Source organism: Triticum urartu, chromosome 1, assembly GCF_003073215.2.
Source record: "Triticum urartu cultivar G1812 chromosome 1, Tu2.1, whole genome shotgun sequence".
NCBI lineage: Eukaryota > Viridiplantae > Streptophyta > Magnoliopsida > Poales > Poaceae > Triticum > Triticum urartu.
Genome location: NC_053022.1, coordinates 491601830 through 491615512, shown reverse-complemented (window position 1 = coordinate 491615512; position 13683 = coordinate 491601830). Strand labels below are relative to the sequence as shown.

General features: G+C 48.7%; 1 protein-coding gene across 2 annotated transcripts; it reads right to left on the bottom strand.

Moving 5' to 3' along the window:
* Window positions 1-6915: 6915 nt before the first annotated feature.
* Window positions 6916-11874, bottom strand: LOC125521600 (protein MALE DISCOVERER 2-like). 2 transcript variants are annotated; one of them, XM_048686662.1, is made up of 9 exons: window positions 11229-11874; window positions 10986-11121; window positions 10375-10446; window positions 9680-9823; window positions 9481-9600; window positions 8428-8861; window positions 8101-8291; window positions 7885-8017; window positions 6916-7764 (listed from the first exon to the last, which is right to left on the bottom strand). In XM_048686662.1, exons 1-9 carry the CDS (start codon window positions 11320-11322, stop codon window positions 7199-7201), a joined length of 1890 nt encoding a protein of 629 aa, XP_048542619.1. In that variant the 5' UTR covers window positions 11323-11874; the 3' UTR covers window positions 6916-7198. The 2 variants fall into 2 exon arrangements, with proteins under 2 accessions (XP_048542619.1, XP_048542625.1); XM_048686668.1 differs by lacking the exon at window positions 11229-11874 and having other exon boundaries at window positions 10997-11123.
* Window positions 11875-13683: the final 1809 nt, after the last annotated feature.

Below are 13683 nucleotides of genomic sequence, written 5' to 3'. Positions count from 1 at the left end.
AAGATCCATCTAGGAGTTCATCCAGCAACGAGTGATTAGATGCATCTACGTACCTTGTAGATCGCGAGCGGAAGCGTTCAAAGAACGGGGATGATGTAGTCGAACACGACGTGATTCAAATCACCGATGATCTTAGCACCGAACGGACGATGCCTCCGCGTTCAACACACGTACGGAACGGATGACGTCTCCTCCTTTCTTGATCCAGCAAGGGGGGAAGAGAGGTTGATGAAGATCCAGCAGCACGACGGCGTGGTGGTGGATGCAGGGCGTCACCGTAGCAGGGCTTCGCCTATACTACGAGAGAGAGACGTAACGGGGAGAGAGGAAGCACCAAAGGCTGAGGTATGAAGTCCTCCCTCTCCTCAACTATATATAGGAGGGCCAAGGGGGGTGGTGCGCAGCCTAGGAGATCTGATCTCCTAGGTGCGGCGGCCAGGGGAGGGTTTCCCTCCCCCCCAAGGCACCTCGGGGTGCCTTCCACCACTTGGACTCCTCCGTGGTGGAAACCCTAGGCGCATGGGCCTAGTAGGGCTGGTGCCCTTGGCCCATGTAGGCCAAGGCGCACCCCTATAGCCCATGTGGCCCCCCCGGGACAGGTGGCCCCACCCGGTGGGCCCACGGGACCCCTCCGGTGGTCCCGGTACAATACCGATAACCCCGAAACTTGTCCCGATGGCCGAAACAGCACTTCCTATATATAATTCTTTACCTTCGGACCATTCCGAAACTCCTCGTGACGTCCGGGATCTCATCCGGGACTCCGAACAACATTCGGATTACTGCATATACATATCTTCATAACCCTAGCGTCACCGAACCTTAAGTGTGTAGACCCTACGGGTTCGGGAGACAAGCAGACATGACCGAGACGACTCTTCGGTCAATAACCAACAGCGGGATCTGGATACCCATGATGGCTCCCACATGCTCCACGATGATCTCATCGGATGAACCACGATGTCGAGGATTAATCAACCCCGTATACAATTCCCTTTGTCAATCGGTATGTTACTTGCCCGAGACTCGATCGTCGGTATCCCAATACCTTGTTCAATCTCGTTACCAGCAAGTCACTTTACTCGTACCGTAATGCATGATCCCGTGATCAACCACTTGGTCACCTTGAGCTCATAATGATGATGCATTACCGAGTGGGCCCAGTGATACCTCTCCGTTATCCAGAGTGACAAATCCCAGTCTCGATCCGTGTCAACCCAACAGACACTTTCGGAGATACCTGTAATGCACCTTTATAGTCACCCAGTTACGTTGTGACGTTTGATACACCCAAAGCACTCCTACGGTATCCGGGAGTTACACGATCTCATGGTCAAAGGAAAAGATACTTGACATTGGAAAAGCTCTAGCAAACGAACTACACGATCTTTGTGCTATGCTTAGGATTGGGTCTTGTCCATCACATCATTCTCCTAATGATGTGATCCCGTTATCAATGACATCCAATGTCCATAGCCAGGAAATCATGACTATCTGTTGATCAACGAGCTAGTCAACTAGAGGCTTACTAGGGACATATTATGGTCTATGTATTCACACGTGTATTACGATTTCCGGATAATACAGTTATAGCATGAATAAAGACAATTATCATGAACAAAGAAATATAATAATAATGCTTTTATTATTGCCTCTAGGGCATATTTCCAACATTTTGGTCGTCGATCGGAGGAGGTTTGGCCGTCACCGTCCTTGCCGGTGGCAGAGGGGACACGACTGCCGGCGACGTACCACGGCGGCCGAGGCAGATTCCGACGAGAGCTCCAGAGCGGCATGTAGCCGGCCGGCAACCACCCTACTGCGTCGAGGTGATCATCGCAGCCTCTTCGCCACCACGACCGCAAGGTGTTCGACCTTTTGCCAACAAAGGTATGGACAGTGGAGACGAGTTTTTCTTCCATCACTTCCTTTGTTCATCGGACGATTCGTCATCGGATGATGACGATCTTGTGGTGGCTGCACTGGTCGTTCACGACCATATTCAACGGCAGCTTCCTCGGTACAGGGGGTCACTCCCTGGCCGTGCTCCCAACCTGAACCGCAACAGGGAGAGAGGCCACGCCCTGCTCTATGCAGATTACTTTGCCAACACCCCGCTCTTCAGGCCGGATAAATTTCGTCGCCGTTTTCGTATGGCAAGGCATGTGTTCAATCGTATCCGAAAGGGAGTGGTTGCTCATGACCCATACTTCGAGTGCAAGACGGATGCCCTTGGCAAGCTTGGATTCTCCTCCTACCAGAAATGCACCGCGGCCATCCGCATGCTTGCATATGGAATTCCAGGCGATATGGTGGATGAGTATGTGCGTATGAGTGAGACAACATGTCTGATGTCAATGTACAAGTTTTGCCAGGCTGTGATCGAGGTCTTTGGCCCAGAGTACTTGAGGCACCAACTGCCGCTGATACAGAGAGATTGTTGGCGACCAACGCAGCTAGAGGCTTTCCAGGTATGCTTGGCAGCATAGATTGTATGCACTGGGAGTGGAAGAACTGTCCATTTGCTTGGCAGGGCCAGTATAAGGGGCATGTTAACGGGTGCACTGTCATATTAGAAGCGATGGCATCACAAGATCTTTTGATATGGCATTCTTTCTTCGGCATGGCAGGTTCTCACAATGATATCAACGTGCTGCAGCGTTCTCCAGTCTTCGCGAGGCTTGCAGAAGGCCACTCCCCACCTGTCAACTTTGAGATCAACGGCCACCATTACAACAAGGGATACTATCTAGCAGATGGTATATATCCTCAGTGGTCAACTTTTGTGAAGACAATCTCGAAACCCCAAGGGGAGAAGAGAAAGAGATTTGCCCAAATGCAAGAGAGTGTTAGAAAGGATGTGGACCGTGCTTTTGGTGTGCTTCAATCCCGGTGGGGTATCGTTCGAAACCCTGCACTGTCATGGGATGAAGGGAAGCTTTGGGAGGTGATGACTGCTTGTGTGATCATGCACAATATGATCGTCGAGGACGAGCATGATGAGAGTATCTTCGACCAAGGATTTGATTATCAAGGTGAAAATATTGAGCCCCTACACCAAGACCCGGCCACATTTGAACAGTTTGCCCAATTCCACCATGAGATGCGTGATTGGCACACTCATGTGAATCTTCAAAATGACTTGGTTGAGTACGTGTGGGATCACATTGGCAACCAATAGATGTATTTGTTCATTTTATGTTTAGTCAAGACAATTTCGATTTGGTTGTAAAACTATTTTATTAAAGACAATTTCAATTGGGTTGTAAAACTATTTTAATTTTCAGACAAAAATTTGGATTCGAAAATAGTTTTAATGCAAATTTGGGCATTTCTGCCCTGACGGACAGGATGGGGCAAAAGGATGCGGCAGCGCGCTGGGCGCACGGCCACCGCATCCTAGGACAGGCCCGGACACGACCCCAAATCCCTACCCAAAGGAACAAAAACAGGACAAAACGGACGTCTGTTTGAGATCGTGTGGTGGAGTTGGCCTAAGTACACTGTACACCTCCGTACATCAGGAGAAACCTGCCACTGCCAACGCCTCATCGGAAGCACTAGTACTGGCGTGCCGTTGGGTTTGCCCTCTCGATCTCACGCGGAGCGGATGGAATGCCGGTGACCCGATGCTACTATTGGGATCGTCAGCCTGTGATTAATAACGGTTAAGTAAACGTCTCTCTGTAAAATCCCCTCCCGCTCGGATCCATGTGGAACAATCCATTCGGGAGCTTAAAACAACGAAGTGTTCGACAAGGTAAGCAGGATCTTTGCTGCCCATCTATCTTTTTTTTTAAATGAAGGTAATTTTTTTGCCTCATCAATTAATTAAGAAGAAGAGAATTACTCAATTAATTAACGGAAAATCAAGCGAAAACCAATACAAACGAAGCACGGACTAACTACTCATATGACAAGAAACCTACAACCGCATAGGCGACGCTCTGCTAGACTCTCTGATTACACAACATCCACAAACCACGGCATTGCTACTACGCATGTGAACCCTGACAAAAACACCTTGACAGAAGACATCATACACCTTCCAACCCACAACGACAACCCAATTCAAAAGGACGGGCTAAGAGACTGAAGATCATCCATCAAGCAGCCAGAGACGCCTGCCTATGACACTACTGTTGCCTTTGCCCATTTTTTTTTGTTTGTCTCTTATTGGTGTTTCAGACAGGAGGCAAGCAATCAATCTGCCCAAACCAGGTCTAACAACCTACTGGCTATCTATCTACATATCTGTTTGAACGGTTTGCTATTTCTAAAGTGATAGAAAAATAACAATTTCTAGGTTGACTCTACAAATAATTCGATCTAAACATCTTCTCCCTTTGTAAAGAAATAAAAGATGACTTTATAGTGAACTGAAACGTCTTATATGTGTTTACAGTGGAAGTAGATTCGTACAAGTGCAGATGGATAACAACAAGTTGATCAGACGACTGAGAAAACTATTTCTTCGTTGGCTATTTATTTAGGCAGTTTTGCTAAAGCATATCTAGATGTGCCCTAAGTATTGCATATCTAAGGCCCTGTTTGGTTCATCAGTCTTAGGACTTTTTTTAGTCCCAACTTATAAGTCCCAAGTCCCTAAAAAGTCTCTACTTGTTTGGTTCTGGGACTTATAAGTCTCCATAAGACCATATTACAACTATAAGTCCCTATAAGTTCTTCCTTGAGAGTCTTATTTCATAAGTCCCAAATGCCCACTTTAAGTCCCTATAAGTCCCCCTGTTTGGTTTAGATGGGACTTATAGGGACTTATTTAAGTCCTTAGACCAATAAGTCCCTGGAAACAAACACCCTCTAAGTCTCGTGTCCTTGATTTTACACGCAGATTTGTGCAAACATTTTCTTTCCTTTTTTTTTCTTTTTCCTTTCTAGTTTAATTGAGCCACTTAGATGTGTAATAACTAAGGCACATCTAGATGTGTTTTAGACAAACTCTTATTTAGGATTACCAGAACCGCCCGATGTTTGAAGATGTAGTAACATTTACATACCAAAGAGTTGGCACATTGTGATTCCCAGCATAGCAGTTCAGCTCCACATTTCTACACATGACGGCAGTTCGGCAGGGAAACCTCTTCAGCTCCACTCTCCGTGGAGTAGTACGAGTGCGACTCGTTTCAAGCGATCCTATTGACAAAGTGGAAAATCCGAAATAAATCACGCTGGAATTCCACGAACAAGGAAAAAAATGCCGCCCATCCCGCGCCGGAGCCTTCTAAAGTTTTCCACCGGGAGCGGCTCCCTTCCCTTTCGGCAACCTCCATTGCGGCCTATAAACGGCGTCACGGGAAGTAGATCGACAGAGCTGAGAGCTCCCCCCACGCGCGCCGAACCAACGCTCAACCACCGGCCTCGCGTCGCCTTTGCCGGTGCTCCGTCGCGCCAATGCCCGCCCGCGCGCAACCACCGCGCCACGCCGCCTTTTATACGCGCCCCCGGTCGTACCACTGTTGCATGCACCGCAGCTCCAGCGCGCCGCGGGAGTAGCAGCAGCAGCAGCGGTGGTTGCGTAGCCGACCGTGCACTGCAGGTGCAGCGCCGTCGCCGGCATGGAGATCGTCACGGCCAGGGGCGGATACGAGGGGCAGGAGCAGCAGCAGCACCGGGGGCGGCGGCGGCGCAAGCCCAGCGACGGGCACGTTGTGGCGCAGCTGCTCGACTCGCCGCTCCCCACGCCGCGCCGCTCCTGCTGCGGGTCCGCGGTCGGCACGCCGCGCGGCGCGCGCGCCGCGTCGCCGCAGCGCACGCACGTGCCCTTCTCGTGGGAGAGCTCCCCGGGCGTACCCAAGGCCGGCGGCGCGTCGCTGGAGCGGGGCTGGCTGCCCCCGAGGCCGCCCCCGGGGCGCGGCGGCCAAGGCCGCGCGTACCACGGAGGCAACGCCACCACCGACGCGACGAGCAGCGACGATGACGACGACACCTTCTCCGACGCGCTCGACAGGATCTCGTCGTCCGACCGGCTCGCCGCGCTCTCCGCCCGGCTGAGCTCCATCGACGGCCGCGCCGCGTCGAGGCGCCTGTCCAGCTTCATCATGGACCGCTTCCTCCCGGCCGCCAACGCCATCGCCAGGACGTCCACGGAGAAGCGCGCCAAGAAATCCCCGCGCCGCGCCGCGCGCCGCTCCGAGCACGACGACGACGACGAGGACGAGGCGCCGGCCACGGCCAGGCTCGAGACGCACACGTCACGCCGCGAGCGCCGCGTTCCCACTGTCCAGCAGGAGGAGGAGAGCTGGAATGGCACGCCGCCGCAGGAGATAGCGTGGCGCCACGAGGAGGCGCGAGGCGACGAGACGCCTCCGAGGTCATGCGGGTTCACGATGCTCTTCCCCTGGTGCGTCAAGCCAGTGCTGTGCGGGTTCCCGTGGAGCCCGGCGCGTCCGCGGCACCCCCGCGCCTCCCCTCCTCGCCGGAGCACCACGATGGGCGACGTCCTGGTGAAGGAGCTCGGGCTACGGAACGGCGACCCGTCGCACTGGTACGAGGAGAAGAGCAGCGGCAGCGGCAAGGAGTGGTCGACTCCCGGCGGCCCCGGGCTGGGCATGTCGATCCTTGGCACGAGCAAGAGGTACTGCGCCGACGCCAGGAAGGCCCTGAGCCGGCTGGCCCGATCGGGCACGGACGGCGGCGGCGGCGGTAGCCCGAGGATGAGCAGGGAGAGGAGGAGCGGCAAGGCGGCCTCCTCGCCGCTGCACTCGACGTCCGGGCGGATGCCGCAGCTGCAGCTGCAGGTGAAGCCGCCGTCCGAGTCGTGGCTCTGCCACGCGCGCGGGAGCAACACTGTGAACAGCAAAAGATGATCGACACGAGAGCCAAAAACCTGCACATAGTACATTTCGTTTCAAGTCTTCACTTTTTTTTTCAAAATATTTCAGGTCTCCGCTGAACTGTTGAAACAAGTTGTTTCACATTTCAAACTTTATTTACAAATGTTTGGCACATATTTGCGCCTTACAAGCTTTTGCAGGATTTCACTAGTCAAATTTAACAAGGAAAAAAAGAACATATCTACCAAAGAACGAAAGAATAGTGTGAGCAGTGCAGGCATATCTGTACACCTGTATGCCTGCCTAAGGAGTAAGAAACCCAGACTGTACAATTTCCTCTGATCCTTCTACCAAATGGACTGCAGAATGGCTTCAAGGCAATTCCACAATGGGCTAGCATTTCTCTATACCGTTAGGATTTCAAGCTCAGCCCACCACAATGCGCTATTCCTTGGGGTCGACTGATCCTGAGAGAACCCAGTGATCTCCTGCATCCTCCGGGTTACCTCCCCCACCGACGGCCTCCGCCAGGGGTCATCTCTTATGCACAATTTCACCAGCTCTGTCAGCGCCGCGACCTGCTCCAAGGGGACTGATCTGAGTGTCGGGTCAATCATACCCGTCAAGGGCTTTTCGCCGGTGAGGTACCGGTGCGCCCACAGAATCAGGAGGCCGGTGTCATTGGAGAACGGACGCCTTCCAGAGATCGTCTCAAGCAGAAGCAAGGCAAACCTATACACTATGGTGCACTCTTCAGGCTCATCGAATTCGTCCTCGCCTTCTTTCCAGTCATCGCCGAAACCGATGTCTGAAATCTTTGCAGCGTTGTCTTCGGTCAGGTATATGCACGACGAGTTCAGATTTCTTAGGATCACAGGAGGATACTGCTGGTACATGTGGTACAGGCAGTATATTACTCCCATCGCCATCCGCAGGCGCGACTGCCAGTTCAAGTGCTCTGCCTCATTAACTGCAACAGAAATGTTTCGATGTTAGCATTAACTAATAATGGACAGTATAACTGCCAGTAAGCTAGTAGCACGAGTCATCTTGGCAAGAAGAATAACAAAATGTGCTTGGGAATTCTTACCGTGCAAGTGCTCAAATAGGGATCCATTTGAAACATACTCAAACACCATCATCCGGGTAAATGGTTCTTCGTCTTCACAGTAACCCACAAGTTTCAGGAAATTCTTATGGTTCACCCGCGACAACATTTCAACCTAGAATAAAACATCATATCTATGTTAGAAACTCAGCATCTTACAGCGTTGAGAAGAATGAGACAGAAAACCCAGTTAGATACCTTATTCTTGAATTGTGCTTCGGCTATAACAGACCACCCGTAGGCATGTTTTATCAGTGTAGATGCAACAGCTATTTCAGCTCCACATGGAAGAGTTCCTTTATACAATGTACATCCAGGTAGCGTACCGATTACATTGCTGAAATCTTCACAGGCTGTTTCGAGCTCTGACCGTCTGAATAAAGCTATGCCTGCAAAATAGAAGTCAGAATTTCACAGTTGACTCCAAATTTCTGTTGCGTGCGTTAGAAGAAGCACACACTGTTGCTATCATGGTCGTAGAAATGCATCTTAACATGGAAAAAACAAATCTGTCAGCACACTAACCTCCCAGGATAGTGGTCTGCAGTTCCCTACTTGAAGACATGGGCACAACACTGCTAGCCTTCCCACGGCGGTAGCAAATAAATATTGCAGCTGACAAAGATAGAACCACAAAACAAATCGCTGCTCCTATTAATGCATATATCGTCACAGAATTGCTCTTCCCGCTCTTGCTCTTGCTCCCTTTGCTTGCGGTTTGGTTTTTGTTTGGAGATACAAGAGAGGCAAGGGAAGGAGCAGGTTCAGAAGGAGGAGGTGGTGTCAAGGCATGGGGCAAAACTGGTGGTGCTGGATCCTTGTGGGGTTCATGGAGCTTAAAAAAAGGGCTCACATCTGATGGTTCTAATACAGAATTTTCAGAACCAAGCATCTCGTTCTTTGGAGAATGATTTTCTTTGCCTGCTAGAAGTCTTCTGGTTGTAGCGCTGTCCTCACCCCTACATAGTGAATAACTGAATGTTAGAGGAAACAAACGATCATGTTTGCAGTAAACAAAAAATCCTGCAAAAGAAGCCATAAAATTTCCAAGTCATCCTTACTAGATCACCCTAACGGAAAAATATTCAATAAAAGTTTCATCAACCAAGAATCCGTTGTAGACCAAAATGTAAGTATACCTAGTAACCAAGTAATGGTGCCTATGACAGTCTGAAGTACTGAACTCCAGACATGTGTTATAAAGTAAGTTCTCCTAACAAAATATTTATACTGGTCTTAGTAGTTACTGCCTACTTGGTGTTCAAGTAAGAGGAGCATCCAACAAGCCATACGTCCATTTGATCCATTGAGGTAGCCTTACACTGCTATGAAAGACTAGGATGTAATTTACCATTTTACCGAGGAAGGAACAGTTCCTAACAAAAGCTCTGATATTTGTTGAGTCGAAATTCTAAAATATTTCAGCTAACAGACATGTGATTGCAGGAGCAGGGTGGATTTTTTTAAACCCAAAATCAAGCTTGCTCTAATCCCTTTTTGATTTGAACTTGCACTCAAGCCTTGCATAATCACAAGTTTAACTCTCAGATATGCAAGTAGAAGAAAGCTCAGACAAACCTTGCAGTGGGCATCCTATTTGACAAAGCCCTGCCTTGGTGAACCTGAGACTCACAAAGACTGATGAGCTCATTTAGCTCAAGAGGTAAATCACCATAAAGTCTGTTTCCTTTAAGAAAGCTACAATTCAAGTAGTAAGGTCAGTCAAGTTTGAAGTTAAACTGAAATGGAAAAAACACATATCGAAGTTCGCACGCACATAAACTCCAGGGATAAAATGTTTATTAGCTCTGATGGAATTGATCCATTGAAGTTATTGTACCCCAGATCCAACACCTTCAGCTCCCGTAAATCTCCTATCTCTCTAGGGATAGTACCATAGAACAAGTTCTTGTGCAGTACACTGTATAGATGGAAGAAAAATAGATCAGAAAAGTTTGAAGAGCGAACATCATTTCAGAAGTAACACAAGTGCATAAGATACAAAAAATGGTATTTGTAGATACAAGATGCTTTCTTGGTGAAGGCCTGAATGGGCATACATAATTCAACAGTTAAGATTTATGATGCTACTAACGATAGGAAAAATACAGAGCTCTTTGCAGGGGTGGGTGGCTCTTGGGGGAGGGGGGGTTCTATTTGCAATCAAACAATCATGTACTTGAATAAGATTCATGCAGGCTGTATTCCATCAAGCTAGCTAATGTGCCCTAATTGACAGCTCAAAAGCTGAAAAGGGCACAAGCCTCATAAGGAAAACATACACACTACAAAGTTACAGCTTTACTGTTGTGCTCAACATAAAATCCTAGATCGAAGTGCAAAATGACTCTTATCCAGTGGTAGTTTCAGAAATATCAAATACTATCTTATGGTTCGAAGTGTGAAACGTGTAATGTCATATCAAGGTGTTCCAGAATAAATATCACTGAAGGAAGTGCAGGATATGCTTACAGAGAATGCATATTAATAAGCTGTCCAATCTCAGGAGATAACACGCCTTTCAGACCAAGATTTGACAAGTTCCTACAAAGCAAAGGCACACACAAATTAGTCAAAAACATCAAAATACATATTATCAATCAGATCATAGGGAAATATTGCAAACAGAACACATGAAAGAAAACAATTTAAACAGAGCAAACGTAACTGCATAAGATGGGCATCCTATACTAAACAGCTCATGCTCCACATGCAGACTTGTAAAGGGCCCTATTTCCTTTTTTGAAGTGTTAATAAGGGCCCTCCTTATCAGGACGGTCAACAAACTGCGAATCCAAAGAAAGATGCTCCCTAAATGCAGTTGGAATGCCTTATAATTTAGAACAAGAAAATGCCAATCATTATTCCAACGGTGCAAGACAAGTACTAATATGATTCTGCAGGTCTGCTAATGGCCACAGATACAAAAAAAGAAATCAGCCTAAACATGTAGTAAAATGTAAGGTTAATCCCTTTGTTTTCTTCTTAATAAGAGTTCAATTCAGGCGTTCATTTCTTCCAAGTAAGCAGAAATGGTAAATCCGCGTTCCATCTTTTTCTGTGCAAAAAAAAAAGCAACTTACAGGCCTACGACCTGTCCATCATCCGAGCACTGCACGCCGAACCAAGAACAAGGGGTAGCGTGGCCTTCATCCCAATCCAGCAGATCACCACGCGGATCAGCCTCTACCATCTCCCTGAACCTCAGAAGCGCATGACCTGCAAAGAATCCAGCAAACAAGGCCCCGAACAGAGTCAAACCAAGAAGCTGGAAAAACAACAAACCGAAGCCGAAAGAAGAAGCAACCGAAGCCACGACGCGGCACCTTCGTGATTCAGGGCCGCGCACAGCTGGAAGCCCGTCGCCAGGAACCAGAGCAGGAAGAGCGCCGCCGGGCCTCTCCTCCGGCAATTCCCCATGTCCGACGCAACTCCGCAAGAACGCGAGCGACCTCCCAAGAACTGCTGCTCCAAGAACTGGCACCGGAAGAAGCGCGCTCCTGATTCCGGTCGATCTTTCCAAAGAACTGTCAGCTCCGCAAGTATTTCGATCTTTGCTTTCCTCCCGGTCCGGAGCGATTGGAGAGCAGAACGCGGGCTGGCTGGCTGGAGCAGCAGGGGAACGCGTGCGGATTGAGCGCGGGGAAGGAGGAGGGAGGAGGACCAGCGGGACAGCCGCCGCCGCCGCCGCCAAGAAGGAATCAAGGGGCGAACACGTGACCAAATCGGCCGCTTGGTCTGCTAATCCCGGTGGATCCGGAGAAAAGTAGTAGTACGGGAGGAGGGGAGGCGGCGACGAGGGGGAGAGGGAGAAGGAGAGGCGGTGTGAATGGTGGAATGGTGGCGGGCGGGTGGCGGTGCGGGACGCGCAATCGGGCGCACTAATGGCGTGCGTACGTACTGTACTAGCCTGGAAAACGCACGCGCGGACGCGGAGAGGAGGAGGACGGAATGGAATCGTTCAAACGGGGCGAGAGGGAAATGGCGCCGTCCGTTCGTTCCCTTTCACCACAGGCTTCTGTTGGGCTGGTCGCCTGGTCTAGTCTCTAGTGTGGAAAAACGAACGTAATTCGTGCGTGGCCAATTGGGGCGTGATTGATCCGGACAAAAATTGGGGCGTGATTGACTTGTTCAGAGCTTTGTTTTTCCTGTGCCGGGACAGGGTGAGGTCAATGGTGGTTGGAACGTCGCGTCACGTGGATGTGGATTGGGCGTGAGATGAAATGACGGAGGAGGTGCGCCACGAAAGCAGCCTCGGTCTGTGTTGTGTTTATAGAATAACCACAGTGGAAGTAATATAGATGATAATATCACATATTTTTAGGCAAAACAGATGATGTGGCGAGTAATTATTCCTTCTTTTCTGGTTTATATGGCTCAATTTAAAAATCTCATCAATCAAGATAGATGGTGAGTGGTGGAATACTTTTTATAATTTGCAAAAGCATCCAATTAATGCTTTTGTTTTCCTCAAAATTTTATGTTTACCAATGTATTAATTGCAATGCATGCATGCATAATGTACATGTATCGGTCAATTTTCTCTTCATACTTGCATGCAATTATTTAATGCACCTTGGAATCTGAACTTGTGATGATGAACAATCAAATTGAGCCTTATAAAATGGAAAAACCAAATTTTTGAGATAAGCCTTATAAACCGGAAAGGAGGGAGTAATGAGGAAAGAGGGGCATGTGGTAACATAACTAGTTACTGTAACATCACACGTATCAAGACAAGATGAGTCTACAACCTAATAAATGATCTATTGCATGACACCTCACATATGTTACTACCCCTGTCTCGGTGAATAAGTCATTCGCGTAGTTCTAGGTCATCGATTTGAGAAAATAAATATGTGTTATATGTCATGAAAAATATATCAATAGATTTCTACACGAATGTACTTTCTAAATATATATTTTTTGTCACATATAATACATATTTAGATAGTTAAATAGTCGATCTAGAACTATGTGAATAACTTATTCACCGAGACGGAGGTAGTACTTCCCAATATAAAGGTAGTAACATAGACTAGTGACATGCATGTTACTAGTCTAAGTTACTACCCACTGTGACTAGTCTTATACCGTCGCGCTGAAGTTTCTCGGCACTGTTTGGTTTGGTTGACACATCTTTTTTTTCTCGAAAGTACGCTTAGGCGTATCATATTTTTATAAAAGGTAGAATTTTAATTACAAGAGAGCTACAACTTGCTACGAACAACAAGTGTAACACAACTTCACACCCAAGCTAGTTCGAATATAGCCATCACAGAGAACACAAATACAAAGTAGAAGTGTCTATCCAAAGCTAAGCAACAGCACCGCGTCTCGACCGACGCCGGTCACCTTCGAAGACAACTCCAACTGAACGTCCCTCGTCGATGCATCATCCACCCTTGATGCCTAAAAGAAGGTGGTGGGGAGATGGAGGAACTTGTTCGGTCCAAGGAAAGCACGGGCTTGGGCTCACCGGCAACGACGTACATTGCACTCCTTAAGCTCATCCTTGGACAACGACGAGCACCGGAAGAGCGCCACATAGAACCTCGGGTAGTGTCTCCTAACATGATGCTCCCAACGGAGGAACGACGTCGAAGACGCTACCATCGCGCCGATCCAACTCCGGACCAAGGCTTTCGCCCGAAGACAACTGCCAACCCTAAGGGAAAGCAAGGAAGATGCCGACACACTCGGTGACGCCTCCAAGGAGGAAAACGACACCCATGAGCACCGTCGCCACCTGCACCGATCGGAGACGGGCAGGACTTTCGT